General features: G+C 40.3%; 1 protein-coding gene across 3 annotated transcripts in view; it reads left to right on the top strand.

The window, feature by feature from the left end:
• GRIA3 (glutamate ionotropic receptor AMPA type subunit 3) overlaps window positions 1-24,522 on the top strand; it is a 382,937-nt gene that overhangs the window by 235,936 nt on the left and 122,479 nt on the right. For all 3 annotated transcript variants that reach the window (XR_016312691.1, XM_089677207.1, XM_089677208.1), the window contains exon 4: window positions 16,916-17,103. Coding sequence is in view for 2 of the 3 variants with exons in the window: in XM_089677207.1 (XP_089533333.1) it covers window positions 16,916-17,103 (188 nt within the window). In the remaining variant the exon portion in view is untranslated. The remainder of the gene's footprint in view (window positions 1-16,915; window positions 17,104-24,522) is intronic.

Raw genomic sequence — 24,522 nt, 5'->3', positions numbered from 1 at the left:
GGGCAACCCACCGACTGTTTTGCTCGCTGCCAAGCTGCCACCCTCTTCTCCTGATGATGCGGAAGAAATTGCCTGATGACGACGAGGCTGCCAAGTGCGATCAACCTCCTCATCATCAAGTAGGGTCTCCGCCTCACTACTAGCCCCCTCGGCTGCGTCTGGGTCAGGAGACAGACCTGTCTCTAGAATGGCTACCGAGCCACTCTCCTCGCCACTACTTCTTCGCCTGGCTGCTGAAAAGGCGGATGTCTCCCCCCATTCCTGACCGCCCTCTGTTAGCTCTTCCTCACTGTACAGTGGGGCTGAGCCCACAGCATGCGATACTTCGCTTGGTGAGGGAACACCAAAGGACAGGGGCAGGTAGAGGACACGTGATTTCAGTGGGCTTGGTCCCGGGCCATGCCAACTAACGGTTGTGTCTGACGTACCCACCGACCGTTGGCTGTAGGTGTCAGAGGTGACCTGGGAAGAGGAAGACGACCGAGCCAACCAATCGATGACGGCAGGGTTGTCGGTGGAGACACGACCGCTGGATGACACCGGGAGCACTGGCCTCTGGCTGCGAATAGTGCTGCCTCGACCCCTTCCTCTGCTGCCACGTCTGCTCGCTCCTAAAACATTGCCTCCTCTGCCACTCCTCTGCATGTTGTCTGACATACTCTTTAATTCAACGATTCTGTGTCCCTGAGTAACAATTCTGTGTCCCTGAGTAACAATTCTGTGTCTGTCCCTGAGTAACAATTCTGTGGCCCTAAGTAACGGTTCTGTGGCCCTCAGTAACAATTCTGTGTCCCTCAGTAACAATTCTGTGTCTGTCCCTGAGTAACAATTATGTGGCCCTAAGTAACGGTTCTGTGGCCCTCAGTAACAATTCTGTGTCCCTGAGTAACAATTCTGTGTCTGTCCGAGTAACAATTCTGTGGCCCTAAGTAACAGTTCTGTGGCCCTCAGTAACAATTCTGTGTCCCTGAGTAACGTTTCTGTGGCCCTAAGTAACGGTTCTGTGGCCCTCAGTAACAATTCTGTGTCCCTCAGTAACAATTCTGTGTCTGTCCCTGAGTAACAATTCTGTGGCCCTAAGTAACGGTTCTGTGGCCCTCAGTAACAATTCTGTGTCCCTGAGTAACAATTCTGTGTCTGTCCGAGTAACAATTCTGTGGCCCTAAGTAACAGTTCTGTGGCCCTCAGTAACAATTCTGTGTCCCTGAGTAACAATTCTGTGGCCCTAAGTAACGGTTCTGTGGCCCTCAGTAACAATTCTGTGTCCGTCCGAGTAACAATTCTGTGTCTGTCCGAGTAACAATTCTGTGGCCCTAAGTAACAGTTCTGTGGCCCTCAGTAACAATTCTGTGTCCCTGAGTAACGTTTCTGTGGCCCTAAGTAACGGTTCTGTGGCCCTCAGTAACAATTCTGTGTCCCTCAGTAACAATTCTGTGTCTTTCCCTGAGTAACAATTCTGTGGCCCTAAGTAACGGTTCTGTGGCCCTCAGTAACAATTCTGTGTCCCTCAGTAACAATTCTGTGTCCCTCAGTAACAATTCTGTGTCTGTCCCTGATTAACGTTTACGTGGCCCTAAGTAACGGTTCTGTGGCCCTCAGTAACAATTCTGTGTCCCTGATTAACGTTTCTGTGGCCCTAAGTAACGGTTCTGTGGCCCTCAGTAACAATTCTGTGTCCCTCAGTAACAATTCTGTGTCTGTCCCTGAGTAACAATTCTGTGGCCCTAAGTAACGGTTCTGTGGCCCTCAGTAACAATTCTGTGTCCCTGATTAACGTTTATGTGGCCCTAAGTAATGGTTCTGTGGCCCTCAGTAACAATTCTGTGTCCCTCAGTAACAATTCTGTGTCTGTCCCTGAGTAACAATTCTGTGGCCCTAAGTAACGGTTCTGTGGCCCTCAGTAACAATTCTGTGTCCCTGATTAACGTTTATGTGGCCCTAAGTAACGGTTCTGTGGCCCTCAGTAACAATTCTGTGTCCCTCAGTAACAATTCTGTGTCTGTCCGAGTAACAATTCTGTGGCCCTAAGTAACAGTTCTGTGGCCCTCAGTAACAATTCTGTGTCCCTGAGTAACAATTCTGTGGCCCTAAGTATCGGTTCTGTGGCCCTCAGTAACAATTCTGTGTCCCTGAGTAACAATTCTGTGGCCCTAAGTAACGGTTCTGTGGCCCTCAGTAACAATTCTGTGTCCCTGATTAACGTTTATGTGGCCCTAAGTAACGGTTCTGTGGCCCTCAGTAACAATTCTGTGTCCCTGAGTAACAATTCTGTGTCTGTCCGAGTAACATTTCTGTGGCCCTAAGTAACAGTTCTGTGGCCCTCAGTAACAATTCTGTGTCCCTGAGTAACAATTCTGTGGCCCTAAGTAACGGTTCTGTGGCCCTCAGTAACAATTCTGTGTCCCTCAGTAACAATTCTGTGTCTGTCCCTGATTAACGTTTACGTGGCCCTAAGTAACGGTTCTGTGACCCTCAGTAACAATTCTGTGTCCCTGATTAACGTTTCTGTGGCCCTAAGTAACGGTTCTGTGGCCCTCAGTAACAATTCTGTGTCCCTCAAGAAACAATTCTGTGTCTGTCCCTGAGTAACAATTCTGTGGCCCTAAGTAACGGTTCTGTGGCCCTCAGTAACAATTCTGTGTCCCTGATTAACTTTTATGTGGCCCTAAGTAACGGTTCTGTGTCCCTCAGTAACAATTCTGTGTCCCTGATTAACGTTTCTGTGGCCCTCAGTAACAATTCTGTGTCCCTCAGTAACAATTCTGTGTCTGTCCCTGAGTAACAATTCTGTGGCCCTAAGTAACGGTTCTGTGGCCCTCAGTAACAATTCTGTGTCCCTGAGTAACAATTCTGTGGCCCTCAGTAACAATTCTGTGTCCCTGAGTAACAATTCTGTGTCTGTCCGAGTAACAATTCTGTGGCCCTAAGTAACAGTTCTGTGGCCCTCAGTAACAATTCTGTGTCCCTGAGTAACAATTCTGTGGCCCTAAGTAACGGTTCTGTGGCCCTCAGTAACAATTCTGTGTCCCTCAGTAACAATTCTGTGTCTGTCCCTGATTAACGTTTACGTGGCCCTAAGTACCGGTTCTGTGGCCCTCAGTAACAATTCTGTGTCCCTGATTAACGTTTCTGTGGCCCTAAGTAACGGTTCTGTGGCCCTCAGTAACAATTCTGTGTCCCTCAAGAAACAATTCTGTGTCTGTCCCTGAGTAACAATTCTGTGGCCCTAAGTAACGGTTCTGTGGCCCTCAGTAACAATTCTGTGTCCCTGATTAACTTTTATGTGGCCCTAAGTAACGGTTCTGTGGCCCTCAGTAACAATTCTGTGTCCCTGATTAACGTTTCTGTGGCCCTCAGTAACAATTCTGTGTCCCTCAGTAACAATTCTGTGTCTGTCCCTGAGTAACAATTCTGTGGCCCTAAGTAACGGTTCTGTGGCCCTCAGTAACAATTCTGTGTCCCTGAGTAACAATTCTGTGGCCCTAAGTAACGGTTCTGTGGCCCTCAGTAACAATTCTGTGTCCCTGAGTAACAATTCTGTGTCCGTCCGAGTAACAATTCTGTGGCCCTAAGTAACAGTTCTGTGGCCCTCAGTAACAATTCTGTGTCCCTGAGTAACGTTTCTGTGGCCCTAAGTAACAATTCTGTGGCCCTCAGTAACAATTCTGTGTCTGTCCCTGAGTAACAATTCTGTGGCCCTAACTAACGTTTCTGTGGCCCTAGGTAACAGTTCTGTGGCCCTCAGTAACAATTCTGTGTCTGTCCCTGAGTAACAATTCTGTGGCCCTAACTAACGTTTCTGTGGCCCTAAGTAACAGTTCTGTGGCCCTCAGTAACAATTCTGTGTCCCTGAGTAACGTTTCTGTGGCCCTAAGTAACAATTCTGTGGCCCTCAGTAACAATTCTGTGTCTGTCCCTGAGTAACAATTCTGTGGCCCTAACTAACGTTTCTGTGGCCCTAAGTAACAGTTCTGTGGCCCTCAGTAACAATTCTGTGTCTGTCCCTGAGTAACAATTCTGTGGCCCTAATAACGTTTCTGTGGCCCTAAGTAACAGTTCTGTGGCCCTCAGTAACAATTCTGTGTCTGTCCCTGAGTAACAATTCTGTGGCCCTAACTAACGTTTCTGTGGCCCTAAGTAACAATTCTCTGGCACTCAGTAACAATTCTGTGTCTGTCCCTGAGTAACAATTCTGTGGCCCTAACTAGCGTTTCTTTGGCCCTAAGTAACGATTCTGTGGCCCTCATTAACAATTCTGTGTCCCTGAGTAATGCTTCTCTGTCCCTAAGTAACGTTTCTCTGTCCCCAAGTAACGTTTCTGTGGCCCTAACTCTGTCCCTAATACAGAGCGGTCTGCCTCTCTTGAATGACTGGAGGCAAATGAAGAATTCTAAAATGGCCGCTATTTATATCTCGACCATTACACAGTGCTGGCTGGCTGGCTGCTGATTGGCTAATGCGATCACATGTCATTAAGGAATGCATTATGGGTCAGCGCGCCTTGTCTGCGCGCCTTCCCAGACATCCCCGCTCCGTCGCCGCACATGTCTGCCACCATTTTAGGAAAGTAGTCCGAAGTAGGCTATTTTTCGGATTCGGCGCGAATCGAAAATTTTCCAATATTCGACTCGAATTCCACTTCGCCTACTTCGATTCGCTCATCTCTAAAGCCAAAGATTTTTAATTTGTTTTTGATAGAGTGAGAAAGAGTTAGAAGTTTAGACAGTGGAGCATATTTATGAAGCAGTGAGTGTGACATTTAGAACAGGTGGTTAATCATTCCCTGGAATTTAAAACATACACCCGCAGTTGATATTTTGTGAATATCACAGTTGTTGTTTTATAAATATGAATTTGTTGTGTTGCTGTCTGTGCGTTTTGGTGGTAACTGCCTTCCCCAATTCTTTTATGGATATCACAGTATCTCTTTAAGGGGTTACAGACAGAAATAATACCTAACATTGAAGTGTATGTATAGAAAAACCTTTACTACCCCTGTCACGTTTATATTGCTGACTGTGTCCCTATCAGCTGAATTCACCCTTTCTATTTGTCCTGGTGACCATTGCCATTGAGACAGAAAATTATAAGAAATCCAAAGTCTTGCAGTTGTCACCAAAATGGGAATAAAGAGAAAATGTTCCTACAAAGCTATCTGTTCTGATGACAAATTTCTAAGAGGGGAATGACCCTCTCTTTGCAGAGATATCATGTTTCTTGCTGTTTTGTCTCTGGAATAAAAGGAAAAGAAAAATCTCCTCAACAGGAAGAAGAGAGCAAAACATACAATTGCAGATTGCATTTTCATTTATATATGCTTTTTTTTTTTTTTACTTTTTTGGTTTGAGTACAGTTTTATGTTTGTTCCATACTTTTTGTATCCACTTACTGTTTACTGACTTAATATCTCTGCTGGAAGTCTATTCCAAGCATCAACTACTATTTGGGTAAAATAATACTAAGATTTGTTTTGAACTTTCCCCTGCCTGTTTGAAGTCATGTCCCAATGTTCTTGATCTTGGCTTCATGTTGAAAATACTGCCCTCCTGAACCTTATTCAGCCCCTTGATGTACAGACCCTTGAACTTTATACATAAACATTCATTTAAACTTCCTGATTTTCTATCCAAAACTAAAACTTTGGCTGGAGTTAGGCTTTAGGCTGTGATTAATTAATACAGCTGCATTCACACCTGAGTGTTTTGCAAACACAAACAACATCACACAAAAACGCAAACGCATGCAACATCACACAAGAAATACGTATCAAGCTTGCATCGCCATTCTTTTTTATGGGATCCTAAACGCACCAAGCAGACACACATTTTTCTGCATAGAAAAATGCGTGACAAATGTGTCAAACTACATAATTGGAAAACGTGCAAAGCTCAATGTTGAAAAAGCTGCATGAGCAACTTCAAAGTGTTTGAAATGTGTAGGTAAGCCTATTGAAAGTAATGGGCTGCACTATACGTGTAGAGCAAAAATGTGCACAAAACGAGCATAAACGTGCAAATGCATGATGCCTGTTGTTGAGCTGTATAGTGTAAATGGGACATTAATGATATTTTAGGAGGTTCAAAAAACACCAAATCTGGACATATACACTGCTCAAAAAAATTAAAGAAACACTTATTAATCAGAGTATAGCATCAAATCAATTAAATTCCTGGGATACTGATCTGGTCAGTTAAGTAGCAGAGGGCGTTGTTAGTTTCAGCTGCTTTGGTGTTAATGAAATTAACAGGTGCACTAGAAGGGCAACAATGAGACAACCCCCAAAACAGGAATGGATTTACAGCTGGAGACCACTGACATTTTTTTTCCCTACTCATCTTTTCTGACTGTTTTTCATTAGTTTTGCATAGTAGGGTCAGTGTCACTATTAGTAACATTAGGCGATACCTGGACCCTACAGAGGTTGCACAAGCAGTCCAACTCCTCCAGGATGGCACATCAATATGTGCCATTGCCAGAAGGTTTGCTGTGTCTCCCAGCACAGTCTCAAGAGCATGGAGGAGATACCAGGAGACAGCCAGTTACTCTAGGATAGCTGGATAGGGCAATCAGCAGGACCGGTATTTGCTCCTTTATGCAAGGAGGAACAGGATGAGCCCTGCCAGAGCCCTACAAAATGAACTCCAGCAGGCCACTGGTGTGAATGTCTCTGACCAAACAATCAGAAACAGACTTCATGAGTGCCCGACAAGTTCTAGTGAGCCCTGTGCTCAGTGCCCAGCACCATCAAGCTCAATTGGCATTTGCCATTGAACACCAGAATTAGCAGGTCCGCCACTATTGCCATGTAACATCATTCACCATGACTGTTTTGGTGGTGGGTCAGTGATGGTCTGGGGAGGCATATCCATGGAGGGACACACAGACCACTACAGGCTAGACAGTGACACCCTGACTGTAATAGGTATCGGGAGGAAATCCTTGGACCCATTGTCAGACCCTACGCTGGTGCAGTGGTCCTGGGTTCCTCCTGGTGCATGACAATGTCCAGCCTCATCTGGAGAGAGTGTGCAGGCAGTTCCTGGAGGATGAAGGAATTGATACTATTGAATGGACCCCATGCTCGCTTGACCTAAATCCAATAGAACACCTCTGGGATATCATGTTTCCGTCCATCCACCACCGCCAGGTTGCACCTCAGACAGTCCAGGAGCTCAGTGATGCCCTGGTCCAGATCTGGGAGGAAATACCCCAGGACACCATCAGTCATCTCATTAGGAGCATGCCCTGATGTTGTTAGGCATGCATACAAGCACGTGGGGGCCATACAGAACTACTAAGTACTGTTCTGAGTTGTTGCAATAACATTTTTAGCAAAATGGACTAGCCTGCTGCATCATTTTTTCACTTTGATTTTTGGGGTGTCTTTGAATTCAGTCCTTTGTAGGTTGATCATTTTAATTTCCATCAAACGATGGGCATCCTTACGTTCCTAACACATTACCCAGTCCATATTAGTATAGATATGGATAGTGTGATATTTTTCCCCATTGAGATCTGATTTTTGTGTTTTCAAAGTGTTCCTTTAATTTTTTTGAGCAGTGTACAACTGGGCCATTGACCATGTTTTACTGAATATAAGTTACTTTTCTTTTGGGAGAAATTGTTCTTTTATACCGTTCAGTATTCATGACAGCAAAACCTTTTCAAACCATATACAAAAAAATATTGTTTATTGTGAAAATACATGATATTTCATCTGTCTTTCTTGTCACTCATATTCTCATTAAAATGATTTCATAAACCTCATTTAGAAACAGTCTCTTCAGATGCCAAAGCGCTCAGTTTTAAAATACACCATTAAAAAAGCATTATAAAACAATGACTTGGAGCTGCAATGCTACTATATTACTGATAATAACATGTTTAGTGTAAGAAGTTGTTCTGCACGTAACAATTTGATTGACAGACAACTTTAAAAAGCAACATGACCTGCTTCTGAAATCAGCTTCAGGAATGGTAGAAAATGATGAGAAGAGTTCTTGTTTTCCCAAATAAAATTCCAATACTGTCATATAAAAATACATTTGCAATAGTAGTTCTAGTAAACATGGTTCTTTTAAGACTGTACCTGGTGATTTTATATGCCTTAGTTGGGCTGCTTATTCTACAAAATTGGTCAATATTATATCAAATGTTTGTTGTCCAACTTTCTGTCCATTGATTTACACTTTACAGCATTAGGAAGGTTGTCCCCTCCATAGTTAATCAAACCCAACTGTTTTATCTGTGAACTATACTTTTTGTACCTTGACCACTGGTTTAGTTTTGCAGTGAATATGCCCATGCAAGAGCTTATTATCAACTGGAAAAGCTCTTTGTAGACTTAAAGTGGTTGTAAAGGCTCAAGGTTTTTTACCTTCATGCATTCTATACATGAAGGTAAAAAACCTTCTATGTGCAGCAGCCCTCCCTAATACTCATTTAAGCCCGCTCTCGATCCAGTGATGTGCACTGGAGTCTACGCTATTCCGGGACTCCCTCTCCTCATGGCAGAGACAACAGTGGAAGCCACTGGCTCTTGCTGCTGTCAGTCGCAGCCAGTGAGCCAATGAGAAGAGAGAGGGGGCAGGGCCAAACCATGGCTCTGTGTGGAAATAGACACACAGAGCAGCGCATGCCCCGATAGCAAGCTGCTTGCTCTGGGGGCATCCGACAGAAGGGAAGGGCTAGGAGAGCATGTGGGGGACCCAAAAAGAGGAGGATCCGGGCTGCTTTGTGCAAAACCACTTCACACAGCAGGTAAGTATAGACATGTTTGTTTTTGGAAAAAAAAAAAGTCTTTAGTATCGTTTTAGTCTGATCATAACAGCAACCTTTATGTTAAGAGCCCAACATTGCCACTGAGGTAAAATCTAGGCCATAAGGTCATTACATGTTTGGCTTTCTTTTCTCATCCCCACAAGTGTACACAATGATTATATTTTTCAGTGTTTGCCAAACATAATAATCTGCCTGACTTCAAGCCCAAGTCAGAACATGCAGTTCAACCTTTGTGCATCTGTCTATTTTGCTAACGGTGCTTTCTCTTATTCATCTACCATATGATCCTATGATCAAGCCCTAAAGGGATATAACATCTAACCATATTATATTCTTTTCACAGAATTGAATCAACTATATTCTATTTTTTTATCTGTATTTAACACAAGTTTTTATATATAGATTGGAAAGGGACAGCTCCATGCGTAATGTGGAAATGAGAAAGCATTTAGAGATATTATCCAAGCACGGTTCTTTCATACATATTGTAACATTCCTGTGCATGCTCATTATTGCAAGGTCGTTGATATTACATTAATCCTTGAGCTTGTACTATCTTGGGTTGATTGTGTTTACTTTTGATTATGTTGTAGCAAGTAATATTATCACCAATTACACAGCAATACACATGAGAGCTCTGCTATCTTGCTTTTTGTATTTGTATTTGTGTGACCCCATAAATACACATACAGTATCTAACAAAGCTAAGTGTGCTTAAAGTGACCATGTACTCCATATTAAATGTTTACAAATGCTTTCTGCCTAAAAGAAAACACCACAAGATGGTCCCTACTGACATTATTCATACTTGTTATTATGCCATTCATTAAGTTTAACTTTAATACTGGGGCCTGACGTTTCTTTGAATCCCTGGCCAAAGCCAAATATAATTTGTGTTCCCCCTAGGCCAACTGGACATAAATCCCCTGCACCTCCTTCCTGCCTGCAAAGCTGAGCTAATATTCTTTTCAAAAATAGGCAAAAATAAACCTTATAAATATAATGATCTAATTCAGAGGTCTCCAAACTCCCTAGGTCCAAATGTATCTCTGTATTTGCCTTTATCTGGCCCTTGGGGCACTATTTCTTCCACTGATATGAGCTACTATTACTTCCACTGACACCATTGGTGGGGCACTAATCCTTCCACAGAGTGCAACAATGGGGTACTATTCCTCCCACTGATACCAGATGTGGAACCAGGTCTCCCGCTGACACCAATGATGGGGCACTATTCCTCCCACTGACACCAATTATGTAATTTTTTTATACTCCCACTGATCACCAAGCCTATGGCATGGTTTATTCCCACCAATGCCAGGTCACTTTTCTACTTCTGCTGGCTCCCCCTAAAGTTTGAAGGGCAGTAAACTGGCCCTTTGTTTAGAATGTTTGAAGAATCTCTGATCTAATGAATTGGCAGAAATGCACATACCTACTCTGAAAAAATTCAGCTGTTAAATGACCTACTCACCATTGGGAGATATTTTTGACCTTCAAACAAGACTACATTACCTGTCATAATCACCTTTCCTTCTTAATACATTGGTCCTGTATAAGCAGACAGGCAGAGTGAAAATTGTTCTCAAGTAAGTGTAAGGAGATGGTACTAGTCATATATTTTGTCCACACATTTACCAGCTCACTGAATTTGAGTCCAGTCAGTTGGGTTACTGATATAAACAAGTTGCCATCTTTCTTCATGTGTCCTGCTCTCAATCTAGGGTTGTTCATGGCTATGCCTACATTGTGCCAACTTGTTTCAGTAACCAGTCAAAGCATTCTCATTGGACAGGGAGATTGTAGCTGGAGGAACTTAGCCTTCTGGAGAAATTTCTAAAAAAGTATCTGTACCTGTGAATAACCCATGAATAAGGAGAAATCTCTCAGTGGGGTCATAGACAAGCAAACTTGACAGAACTTCTAAACCATCCCATTCGATATAGGGCTTAAACAGTGTTGGCTAGAGTTGGCTTTAAAGCAGAACCACAGGCAAATTGGCAACTGTGCATACTTTTCCTTTCTTGCCAGCAGTAAGGGTGTTGTGTCAGTTGTCATTTTGTCCAGTCAGTCACTGTGCTCATTTACAGCTCCATGAATAAGCAATGAACTCAGGAAGTGTTGCTTTTTTCAATGTTTCAATATCAGGCAAGTTTTTTCATGCTTAGGACAGAATAGATAGAGTAACCAAAGGGTTAAAAAAAATTTATTGTTAGCTGAATTTTGAAAAGCCTCAAAAAAATAAAATAATGTGCATAAAAAAGTCTATTTCTTGAACAATGCCTGACGTGCTTGGGTCACATTAGGATAACCCTATTAAGGCTTGAAGGCCAATTAAGTAAATGCCAATGGGCCATGTAGGATTAATAAGCCAAGAACTTTCAAAGTCAAGATTTACTGGCATCTACATATGTTTTAGCAGAATCATTAACAAATACATGTCTAATGTTCAGCTGGCTTTGACTATAGCCAAAATCATTAGCTACATTTTTAAGCAATTAAAATATATTTGACAACTGTATGTTTGAGAGTTTTTAACGCAGTATTAACACAGTAACTTAGGAGGATGCTTGACAGGTTCAGGAGTACTGCTGTTTGGTAAACCAAAGGAAAATCTCCCCAATAAGGACTAAGACTGCAGTACAACCTGATAGAGACTTTAACCTTATCCCACCACCGTACATCTAAATGAAATACAAAGATTTATCTGGAGCTGGAAATTAAAGGTTAATGATCTCATGAAGGGTAATGACCAAATGAAGCAGCATGGAAATACATCTTAATAGTACAAGTATTGTACTGACTTTTTGCGGTTGGTAAACTGTCAATTCATAAAAGGTGCTTTGATTTTTTTTAAAAGGGCATTAAGTAAAAAAAATGCTCTAAATGATAGCTGAACTATATGGCCTTAAGCTTGTGGACATCTGGCCATTATACCGATACTAGGTTGTTGAACATCCTTTTCCAAAATCATAAGTATTAAAGTGGTTGTAAACCCTTACATATATACAGTGAAGTGACTGGCCTTAGGTGATAAACAGAGATTAAATGAATTCTTCTACATACGTTGTACCAGTATATCTACAGCCGTCTGTCCCCTACATCCATTCAAAGTGCAAAATTTACACAGGATCTCTGAAAAGCAGGGGGTAGAAAACTGAAGTTACATCAGTGAGGAGAGCTCTGAGAGCTAAATAGAGGGAAGTGACCCCCCCCCCGCCATAACACAGAACATATGAACAGAGCTGAGGCTGTCAATCTGCCGGAGCTCCCTTCCCTGTCACCCTTTTTCTCTTGGTGTCAGGAAAACTTGTCAGAAATGACTCATGCTTATAAAAGAGGAACAAGGCACCAGACAGAAATTACACTTAGTACTCTGGGTTCAGACAAGTACACACTATAGAGGCATATACTTTGTTCATATTTCATGTCTGAGGTTTACAACCACTGTAATATGCAGTTGTGCCCCCATCTTGCAGTCAACGTAGCCTCCACTTTGTTGGGAAGGCTTTCCACGAGATGTTGGAGTAAGTCCTTGAGTATTTGTGCACCTCCAGCTAAAAGAACATTTGTGAGGTCCAATACTGATATTGACCTGTTTCTTAACTAGTGTTCAATAGGGCTGTGGTCAGGGCTCTGTGCCTGATATGCAATTTCCTCCACACCACACAGATCAAACCATGGTGTCCGTTTATGAACCAGCAGTAATAGATCGCTGCTCAGTTCTCCGGCATTCTCGGAGAACACAGTTCTCCTGTGAATGCCATTTATGAAGCATATGTAGATCAGTTCTCCAAACGAAGGGAGAACGGTCTACAAACACTGGAAAATGGCTGATTTTACTATAATCTCGCGAGATTACAGTAAAAGATCAGTTTACTAAGCAGAGGTAAATTATCTCTGCTTAGTTTGCGGTCCCTCCTATTCTCCAGCTCTGGGCTGGAGAATCTGGAGGGAGAACACAGATCTCCAGAGAAGGGCTGAACATATTCTCCTGGGTGTCATAAACTGTGAATGACCAGAGAATAGCTGCGATCCTCTGAATCTCAGCTATTCTGTGTGTCATAAATGGACACCCATGTCTTTATGGACCTGTCGTTTGCACAAACACAATGTCATGCAGAAACAGAAAAGAACCTTTCCAAAACTGTTGCCCCATGGTTGGAAACATACAGTTCTTTTAAATGTCGTCATATGATGCAGCATTAATGGTACTGAAAATACCTGAACTCAACCTTTGGAGGAGTATCCACATACTCTTGGCAATATCAGAAGGTGTGGTGGTCAGGTGTCCATAAACCTTTAGCCATATAATGTAAAGGCGAATTCACCCCTGTTAGATTGCAGAGCACCTGGAGCCATCCACCTCTCTGGCCGCTCAGTGCATCACACTGCTCCTTTATTTTTCATTTTGTTTTGTACTAGCTTTATTTGGAAAGTACAAAATGTACACTTCATTCACTACAATCTCAGGCAGCACGATCTGTGAGCTGACCAACATTGCAATGTGATTAAGGATAGTGCGTTGCAATAGAATGCAACATGTCTGCATTTTATCACAGCACACACTGCAGTACATCACTAGGCTGCGTTGAAGTGTGAATGGGACTCATTCGAAAAAATTGTTTCCTATGTGTCCCTTCGATGACAGGCATTTACAGTGCGGTAAAATGCCTGCTGTTGCATATTGTGTGAATTGGATTTTTGTTTGTTTTTTTTTTTTATTCCAGAATAACATACATTTTCCATTCTATAACCATTTGTATGCAGCTGTAGGTATTTGTACTCAAGCTGATAGATCTATCAACTTGGGCACATTCAGCCTGCCCTTAGGCTGGCCATACATTATACAATTTTCTTGAGATTTTTGGTTTAGATTTACCAAAAACCATATAATAGGAGGCCATACCTAACAACTCTTTCAATTGTATCCAATCAGGCAGGCTCTTGCACTACGTAGATGATGGTAAATCTAATGGAAATTGGGCAGAAATTGGACGGAAAATTGTATAGTGTATGGCCAGCCTTAGTCTAGGTTCACACCTATGCGTTTTCTATTTTGCAGAAATGCACAGTAGTCCATTTAACATAATTTCCTATGGGAAAGGTTCACATCTCTGAGCTTTCACCCGTGCGGTTTTTGAAAAGGTCGGGGACTTTTTTTTAAAGCAAAATGTATTTTTGGTTCTATAGACTTTAATGGAGATGCTGCAGAAAAGCATGTAGTGTGTTTTTAATGCGTTTTTGACATGTTTTGATGCATTTTGTGTTTTAATCTGCCCAGCAACAAGCTGGAATACAAAAATGCATCAAAAACGCATGTGCAAAAAATGCAAAATGGACCACAAAAAGCACTGCAGAAACGGATCAAATGCAAACTGTATAGTGTGAACCTAGCCTTACATGGTTTTGAAGCTGATGAACCAGCTGAGATTCAAACAATCTATGGCCGACTTTAATTTTGCATTTATTTGTACAGCCTATACTACATATCATTCAGAACAAACCTCCCTCTCATATAGAGTAAAGTCTACAGGGTAAATGGAGTAAGTCCACATAAGCCATACTTAACACAGCACAATATGAGTGTCAATGCTCCCAGGTGCTCTATAAACTATTTTCTGTTCTCACTGTGGATGCTTATAAAATCTTACTCCAGTGCTGGAGCTGGAATTGTGATTAAAGGGAATAAATACAAGGAGGCATTAGGAGAGATTTACTAAGGACTCTATCACACAGGCGTATGTCCATTTTTCCTCAGTCCATTTACCGATGAAAAACGGACCCCCATGTATTTCTATGGACTTTCGGACAAAAACCGATGAACAGCTTTTTACATCCACTAATGTCCACATCCATTAACATCCATTTTTTTGAACAAAAGAAAACCCTATTTTTCTTCCGCAAAAGAAAACGGAATGGATGAAAAACGGATGTCAATGGATGTAAACAGACCAAAAATGGATGTAAACTGATGAAAACGGACAAACAGATGTAAACGAATGAAAAACTGATGTAAACCAATGTAAATGGATGAGAAACGGATGTAAACGGATGAAAAACGGATGAAAAAATGGATGTAAACTCATCTGTTTTTTATTTGAAAAACCGTGACTGAACTGAAGAAAAAAAAGGAATCCCATGTGAAAGGACCCTAAAGCTGGTTCACTCGGAATCTGGTGCAGCTGTGCATGGGAGCCAATCAGCTTTTAACCTCAGCTTGTTCAGTTAAGAGTTGGCAATAAAACCTGGAAGCTGATTGGTTTCTATACAGAAGCTCACCTGATTTCGCACTCTCCAGCTTTAGTAAATAAACCTCAGTGTGTAGCTCTATCCTTTATGTGTAATACTCTGCAAAGTGCTTGGCAGTGCTCTGAGTCTACAGAGATAAGCACCCCAGATGTAGCTGATAAATTGTAGTCATATATATGGCTTGGCACAGGGTACATACATTACAGCAGAGTATCCTGATGTCATTAGGTTAAAACACCTTCAGAGAACTGCAAAGAGCAGAGACACACAACCTGAATCATGTCTGCAGACTAGATCTGTATTATAATCTTCTGTTTTAGAAGATGAAAAGGGTTGGGTGTTGCCTTCATTTGAATGTACACATATCCTTTAGTCCTCATGTACATGGGACATTTTGATAACGCTGGTAACGTTAGCTGTGTAAAGTCACGTTAAAAATGTGTGGTTTACAGCTTTTTTTTTTGCATTAGCGTTTAGCGCCATTATGCCATGTTTTTCAGTGTTTGCTTTGTATAATGTTTTGTAGCATTTTTTTTTTTTTAAAAAAATGATCATTTTTTTGTCACAAAAAGTCAATAAATGCCGGTTTTGTGGTGGTTTTTCTAGCGTTAGAGCGTTTTTACAGCTAAAAAAGTCTTCTAGAAACCCACTAGTTCTGGGTTTTTTTTCGAGCCAAAAAAACGTTGATTACAGTTTATGTGTGCATGGACACATAGGATAACATGCTGGGGAGTTTTCTAGCTGTAGAAAAAAATGTCAAAAGCCAAAAATAGCAGCTGTAAAAATATCAAGTGTGCATGAGGACTAAGGTGTCTGTTTATGACACAGAGAATAGCTGCGATGCAGAGGATTCACAGTTTATGCCACTCAGGAGATCAGCGGAGAACATGTTCAGCCCTTCACTGGAGATCTGTGTTCTCTCTTCAGATTCTCCAGCCCAGAGCTGGAGAATCGGAGGAATCGGAGGAACCGAAAACTAAGCAGTGATAATTTACCTCTGTTTAGTAAACTGATCTTTTACTGTAATCTCATGAGATTATAGTAAAAAAAATCAGCCGTTTTCCAGCTTTTGTAGAACGTTTTCCGGCGTTTGTAGACCATTCTCCCTTCGTTCAGAGAGCTGCTTCATAAAAGGCATTCACAGGAGAACTGTGTTCTCCGAGAATGCCGGAGAACTGAGCAGCGATCATTTACCGCTGGTTCATAAATGGACACCATAATGTGGAATGAAAGCATATTGGATGGTTTTCCCACTAGCTTCTTAGGTGTTATAGGACTCCAGGCACCATCTTTATACAAGACAGTACCCCACTTCGACAAGAAGTTTCACTCTTTCTATTGCACCATTAGTGGTCTTGTTTACCCTTCATTCTCCGTAATTTAAAACAAATGTAAGCAAAGCTGACAGCAGGTGAGTAGAGCTAGACATTCAGGTGCATGAAAACCTTTGCTAAAGTCCCTCTAAATATAAAAAGCCACTGGACTGACTGTTTAGCAATTATGAAAAATGCAAAATAATAGGTAATTCATGCGATTGACTGCTGTGACTTTTTGAAATGTCTTCAATAAACAGAGCCATGAACAACAATTGGATGGCTACTGTTTACTTCTTAATTTTAGGTTCTTTGCATATTTCCATATATACACTGATTATTGTTATCCCTATTACTCAAAGAGACTATATGGATATATGTGCTGCCAGAAGTATTTTTATGGCATAATATAGGGAAAGCAGGCCATGAAGTGATGGGGAGGAACTAACGTGCCTGCGTGATACATGCTTCCAGAAAATCATTTGCAGTAATGTTTTTTTTTTATCTGAAAGTGTTCTTTTCATATTCTTAACAATAAAGAGTCTGATTATGTCATTTCTCTTCTTCAGGATTTTCCATTCTCCAAGCCATTATGGAGGCAGCCGTACAGAACAACTGGCAAGTGACAGCCCGATCAGTGGGGAATATAAAAGATGTTCAGGAATATAAACGCATCATAGAGGAAATGGACAGACGTCAGGAGAAAAGATTTGTAATAGACTGTGAAGTTGAAAGAATAAATACAATTTTGGAGCAGGTACACCTTTTTTTAAATTTCATTTTTTTATTTTGATCATTCTGAACTATGAGCAGTATAAGAGATACCATTTTTTACTTTTCCTATACACCTTAGATCTTGTTTGCATACAGAGGTTCTTATTCTTTCTACAAAAAAAGGAGAAAAAATATGGAAGAAGACTTAAAATAGCTTTTTAGCCATTTTGACCTGTTTTTAATCCACATTTCTGTAGGATTCTTGGATTGTCATTTGTTTTGTTTCTTTAATAGGAATAAGTACATTATATGCATTCTCAGAATGTAAAAGCAATACAAAATATTAAACTCTAACACTAGGCCTACTTCAATTATTCACAAGGGCATTTGAAAATGAAGGCAGTTACAGTAACAGGTGCAAAAGATATGTATCTATTTCAAAAACAAAGTCAGAGTGTTGGGCTGGTCATATGGTATAGAGTCAAATGTGAAGGATAATTTTATGACACAGAGATGCTGTATTCACTTGACCTCTGGTCACATATAATGGCCTCTGGTCATATAACCAAGGACTGAATGGCTGTGAAACCTACTCTTTACACCTTTCCCTCACTAATACCTGCTGGTTAGCAGAGAAAAACTAACTTTACAATTACAGTACTCACCCACAGACATTTACTTGCAATTTTTGAATTCCAGCTGGTATTTTAAAAAGTATTAGTATGAGCACTGTACAACATTTGTAGGCTGCATTTAAATCCATAAATAAAATTCACTGCAGTCTATAGAGATTTTGTAACCAGCAAAAAGCCAAAACGCTATTGGTTTTTCATCATTAGCAAAATATGTTTATGTTTTCCATTGTCAGCTAAAGTGTTTTTATATGGCAAGAGTTCTTTGTAAAGGTGGGAGTCTAGTACTACCCTGTGCACTCACCTACCCTTTTTTTATTCAAATACAGGTAAAAATGGAAGCCTATTTTAAAGATTTTAATTTTAACTTTAACAAAAACTAAAATGACTGGTCCTATATAATCCAAATCAAAAATTGCTTTACAGAAATATGTTTCTTCTGAAAGAGATAATTTTCTACAATTTTTAGTAAATTGCAAAATATTACCTCTAATCTTAACACAAATTTAAAAATTTTCAAGAAACGCTTAAAAAAACTGCATGCATTCTATGTGTACCTTTTGCTATTTCATTTTTCATGCTGTTACTGTAATGGGGATTGCGTTATCTTGATGATGATAACTCACAATTCTAGCAGCACATCACCTGAGAATGTTAAATTAGGTCATGTCAAGGCACCACCTCCACCACCATTGATAAATGCCTGAATGGATTTTGTTAGCAAAATCAAAGACCATGAACAGCTAGGCATTGGTTGTAATTTTTCATGGTAATTTATAAAATGTCCAAAGTGTCTATAAAACAGAATACCAACTGCTGCAGTCCCACATGGAAAGGAACAGTGGTCATGGTGCAAGTCCATAAATCCAACACGTAAAATCGGTATATAGCTAGACTAGTTTCTCTCATGGTACTTTTAGGGAGTTCTGAATAATATGAAAATGTGCAACCTTTACAAGTGCAAAATAAGTCAACACCTTTCTTTTTATGATTTTTCCCACTCTCAGCTCAGGCCCAGTGTGCTACTACACATAGCCCTCGCTGTCCAAAGTAGACCACATTAATAATTATGCCAAGCAGGTACCACTGTTCTCATCAAACCTTTATGAACACTCACTAACTTTGTCCCTCCTTTACACCACTAAACTCAGAAACCAGTCCAAAGGACCTAACCACAAGGTACAGAGGAAGTTCACTTTGACACAGCATATCTAAACTCAAAAATAAGAAAGATACATATTGCACTTTCCAGTCCAAGGTTGTGGTGGCTGTGTTTGTTTTGTCAGGGAAGAACATTTTCAACAAGTACAGAAAATACCTGTTTATCGTGGCAGAAATGCAGTGTTTCTGTCACTTTTTGGGACTGCAAAGACAGCAAAAACAATGTTGGTGTTTTGTAAACTACTAATCTCATCATCTTCCATGTAATGGAGGCGATAAAGGGTAGGCATATTTCAAGTGCCATCTGTATGACAACCATACCTCCCTCCATAGACAGAATAGAAAAATGTGTGTAGCCACAAAGAGAGAGAAAGTGTGTTAATAACAGGATTACCAAGGAAAATAACAGTAAAAATGCATTTAAAAAGAAAACAAATGCAGCTATTGTATATAAGGACTGGCAAGTGACAATATATAATATTTTTGCCTTTGGGATTAGAGAGAAATTCCCTCATTTGTGCAATGAATGTAAGCATAGTTGCAAGCATAATTACTGCTGTTGTGAAGCCTAATTACTTTATTGACACAGAAAACTTAAATTAAAGCAACTAAGTGAGCAAAAAAATGAAAAATATTCCCAGCGTTAGAGTGAAAACCAATATTTGGTGCCAGCCTAATTTTATTTTTAGAAACATAATGGTAAGGTTTCACTCACTTTTCCCAAAAAGGGCTTGTGCATCTTTGTTATGTGCTTTAACCTTTGTTTCCAAACTCTAAATCTTTTTCACAAGAGCAATTCATTCTTGATTTCAATTGATTTTGACCTCCAGGCTTTACAGCCAAGTACATGTCTCATGTAGGGTGTCAGGGCTCATCTATATTGATAAAGAACGTGGTTTGAAGGAAAGCTTAATTATTGAATATTGTTTAGCTGGAAGAGTAAACAACTCTGATTGCTTCTGTCATTACAAAGGTTTGTATATCTATGTACCTTTGAGCTTGGAGATTCATTTATCAGGATGATCTAAGCAATGGAAAAGGAAGTATGTTTAGCTTCAAAACAGAAACAATTTTTGAAAAAGCAATATTCATAATAATGTTTACTGTAGAAACTACACATGTGCATTGGCTTCAACCTGTTAGCAATTATGAAACAGTTTTTAAAGGACAACTGGCACAATTGTATAATAATTACTTGCCCCCTGCAACACCTTCCCCCTCCCCTTGAGTGCTTCTCACCTACATAATACCTTCAAACCTAATCCAGCATTTTTTACCATTCATCTGTGGTTTGCATTTAAATTGGTAGGGTGCACTCAGTTGGTGGCAGGTGAGTAACTATAGGGCAATAGAACCTAAGTTGACCTGAACTCAAAAAGTAAACATCTGCTATCCTACAAGGAACATCTAGCAATGATAGCTGTGCCTAAGCAGTGCCCTGAAATTGTAACTATTGAATTGAATACCTATGGAAAATATCAATCCACGTCTGTGCCTCATAGCTATCTGCAGTGTAAGGTCATCAGAGCTACCATTGTCTCTAACTGCTCCTTTCTGACAAAAAACCTCTTACAATTATGTTCTTGTTCTGAGTCAGTTACCCAGTAGTAGTAAGTAGCGAAGCAAAGAGATGGATGAGAGCCTTGAAACACAAATCTTCAAAATCAATTCAGCAAAGACATCTCCAAAATTTCTATCCTGGCAGTTTACTCTAACAAGAATAGGAACAACATGTCGGCGAAGGACAGGCTACACCTCTAAAATGTAGTGTATTATAATTCTCAAATTTAGAGTATCTCTCTCTCTCTCTATATATATATATATATATATATATATATTTTATATATATATATATATATATATATATATATATATATATACAGTTGTGTTCAAAATAATAGCAGTCAGAAATCTCTAACCTGATCAATCACAGTTTTTGGTAGAAATGATATTTCTACATGGCAAATAATTTACTAGCAGGTGTAGTAGAGTAACAGAAATCCAACAGACCCAACAGTCATGCTGCTGATTCTGTGTAATTGAATGACTAATTGAAAGGGGCATGTTCAAAATAATAGCAGTGTGGAGTTCTATTAGAACCGACAGTTGTCAGAGCGGGGATCGGCACCGATCATCAGGGCACTGATGATCAGTGCCCTGATGATCGGTGCCCAGCAGTGCCACCCGCAAGTTCCGCCCACCTGTGCCCAGCAGTGCGCCCACTAGCTCTGCCCACCTGTGCCCAGCAGATCACCCACCTGTGCCCAGCAGTGCACCCACCTGTGCCACTCTGCAATGTCACACACCTGTGCCCAGAAGTGCCACCTACCTGTGCCCAGCAGTGCCACCCACCTGTGCCCACCAGTGCCACCCACCTGTGCCCACCAGTGCCACCCACCTGTGCCCACCCACCAGTGCTGCCCACCAGTGCCACCCACCAGTGCAGCGCAGCAGTGCTGCCAGTCAGTGCCACCAGTCAGTGCCCAGCGGTTGTGCCAGTCAGTGCCGCCAGTCAGTGCCCAACAGTGATGCCAGTCAGTGCCGTCTATCAGTACCCATAATCAGTGTCACCTATCAGTGCTGCCTATCAGTGCTGCATATTAGTGCCGCCTATCCGTGACACCTCATTAGTGCTGTCTATCAGTGCCACCTATCCGTGCCACCTCATTAGTGCTGTCTATCAGTGCCACCTATCCGTGCCACCTCATTAGTACTGCCTATCAGTGCCCTTTAGTGCTGCCTATCAGTGCCCATCAGTGCCACCTATCAGTGCCCATCAGTGCTGCCTCATCAACGCACATCAGTGAAGGAGAAAAATTACCTGTTTGAAAAATTTTATAATAGAAACAAAGAAAGAAAACTTTTTTTTTTTCAAATTTTTGGCAATTTTTTATTTATAGCGCAAAAAGTAAAGCGCCCAGTGGCAATTAAATACCACCAAAAGAAAGCTCTATTTGTGAGAAAAAAATGATCAAAATTTCATATGGGTACAATGTTGCATGATCGCGCAATTGTCAATCAAAGTGCGGCAGCGCTGAAAGCTGAAAATTGGCCTGGTAAATAAGGGGGTATAAGTGCCTGGTAGGCAAGTGGTTAAATGAAATTACTATTTTGGGCCAGTTTTCCATTTGAAAATAGAAAACAAAAATCAGGAGATATGTTACCATTTCCACCAAAAGAAAGCCAAATTTGTTCTGAAAAAAAACAAGGTATAATCCACCAAGATGCACAAAGTAGTTGCGATGATATTTACGATTTTACTAACATGTCAAAGTTGCAAAATTGTGTTCAGGCATTAAGATTTGTTTTTTTCCTTAGTCAGTAAAGGGTTAACTAAGCTGTTCTATTTACCTGCAGTAAAGAAAAGGCAGGTCAGGATTATAGGTATGTTGTCAAGCAATAGAGTTTTGATCTAGAGACTTTTTTAGAAAAATTGCAGGTATTTGGAAGATAAATTAGTTAAATAAAAAAGTGCAAGACAATGGTATAATATGCTAGTATGCATCACATACTAGCACATTATGAAGTACTTACCTTAGAACTAAGCCCTCCAGTGGTGTGCTGTTCACGCTGACAGGGCTTCTATCTTCACCCGGTATTCCTTCTGAGTTCGCATGCTCTAGCTGTCTGACTGCCCGAGCTGCAATGACATCACTCCTGCACATGCGCACAGGAGTTTTGGCCATGGCATGGGTCTCTAAAGGGACGGCATACCTGTTGCCATCACTGGCTGCATGCATTGTGAATATCTCCTAAACCGTGCACGTTTATGAGAGATTCACTGTACCTACAGGTACCGGTAAGTCTTATTATAGGCTTACCTGTAGGTAAAAGTTAAAAAACAGGCTTTACTTCAGCTTTAAAATATCTGTATTTCAACTGAGTGTCTAGTTGCTTGGCTGAAGATCAGCATCATTCCTGGTCTATTCTACAGCCTTTATCTAAAATGATCATTAAGTGAACTATTACTGTTTCTGCAATATGCATTTTCTGAGTAAATGCTAGTTTATTATTACTTCCTTGCAGACCTAGATATGCCACATTAAGTCATAGGCTATTTCTTCAGTTCAGTTATGCAGCAATTCCAAATAAAATAAAATTATTTACTTGACCTTGCATCCCATATTCTGGAAAGTGTTTCTTGTGCCTATTATGCTTGAAGTGAAATACATTTGTATATTATGTTTGTGCTCATCGCCTATTACTTATAGTACCAATTTGGCTGTGCCGGTGCTTGTAGAGTATCTACATTTTTAGTGATACTGGAGCTGAACATGACGCTTAATGTAAAAGAACTGCTCTGAACCTACCATAGTATAATTATGTACAATAATTCACAGCAATCCATCAAAGTTGTGCTTTCAGCTGTGAAGCCTTGCCATATTAAACAAACAACTGATCCACAGATGTGGGTTACTCTATATCCAGAACTAGATTCCTGAAAAAGCCTTGGCATTGTGCTATTTTAATAAAAATATGCAGTCAAAAAGATATGTGACCAATGTGACATATGACTGCAGTTTAGCCCAGTCTGTATCATTGTTCTTTGTAGTATGTTATTAGAGGAACAGTTCGGTTAAATATTCTTTTTATTCATTTATTGACTGCTAACATATTTTGAAGCATTTTACAAAGAAAGCAGAACCATTCACAGCAGTATCTGACTTTCAGAGTTTTTACAGGTATACTGAATATACTCAATGGGCTCATCTTTGGGTAGGAGCCACTTAACCTACTGTGTTTTTGGGAGTTGGGAGGAAACCAACATAAACATCAAGACAGTAAATAAATCCATATGTTGATGTCCCTGTTTGGGATCTTTCATTCAGATACACTCAGGAGATGCAGTATACTTGCCCTATATTTTGTGTTGACATTCATCTGTTCTTCTCTGGCCTGTTCATATAGATATATATATATATATATATATATATATATATATATATATATATATATACAGTATATAAGCAAATAAGGAAATAATGAAAAGTTTGCTCCACAAGCAATTTTCCCAAGTCTAACACTGGAAATAATTAAAAATTTGTTCCACAAGCAATTTTCCCAAGGATAACACTGGAAATAATGAAAAATTTGTTCCACAAGCAATTTTCCCAAAGATAACATTGGAACTAATGTTACTAATTCTTCCAAGGATTACTTTGGAACTAAACCATCAGTATCTTTCAGTATCATGTATGCCAGTTACCACAACATTGATTTTCTTCTGAAATTGTTCAAGAGTAAGAATCTCTGCTGTAAAGATTTTTGTTTCCAAAGTTAATCCTAGGGGCTTTAGTTTTTCTTGCATGATTTGCAAAAATATGTTGCATTAGTTGAGATAAAAATGTCTGTCATTTGTGTGCCTAAAGGTCCTAAGTTTATTTGCAGAATGAGCAATCAAATATATATGCAATCTTTTTGCCACAAAACCTAAGGCCCTGCACACACAATGGGAATATAGGACGAATGAATGCCCATTATTTTTGCAAGCTAGTCTCATATCAAAATGGAAGAGGTTACTAAAGTTAATAAAATTATTGTATGACAGAATAAAAATTCGGAAGTGATGTAGTGTATTTGTATTGTATTTTCGAGTGAAAACTGTACTGATAAATTTAAAATCGTACAATCTGGTATCGTACAAGAAAACTTTTCGTGCTTGTCCCTTC

This window comes from Staurois parvus, unplaced genomic scaffold (assembly GCF_062004578.1).
Source record: "Staurois parvus isolate SC_StPar_1 unplaced genomic scaffold, SC_StPar_1.0 ptg000181l, whole genome shotgun sequence".
NCBI classification, from domain to species: Eukaryota; Metazoa; Chordata; class Amphibia; order Anura; family Ranidae; genus Staurois; species Staurois parvus.
The sequence above is the reverse complement of the archived record's forward strand: the minus strand, read 5'-3'. Positions and strand labels throughout refer to the sequence as shown.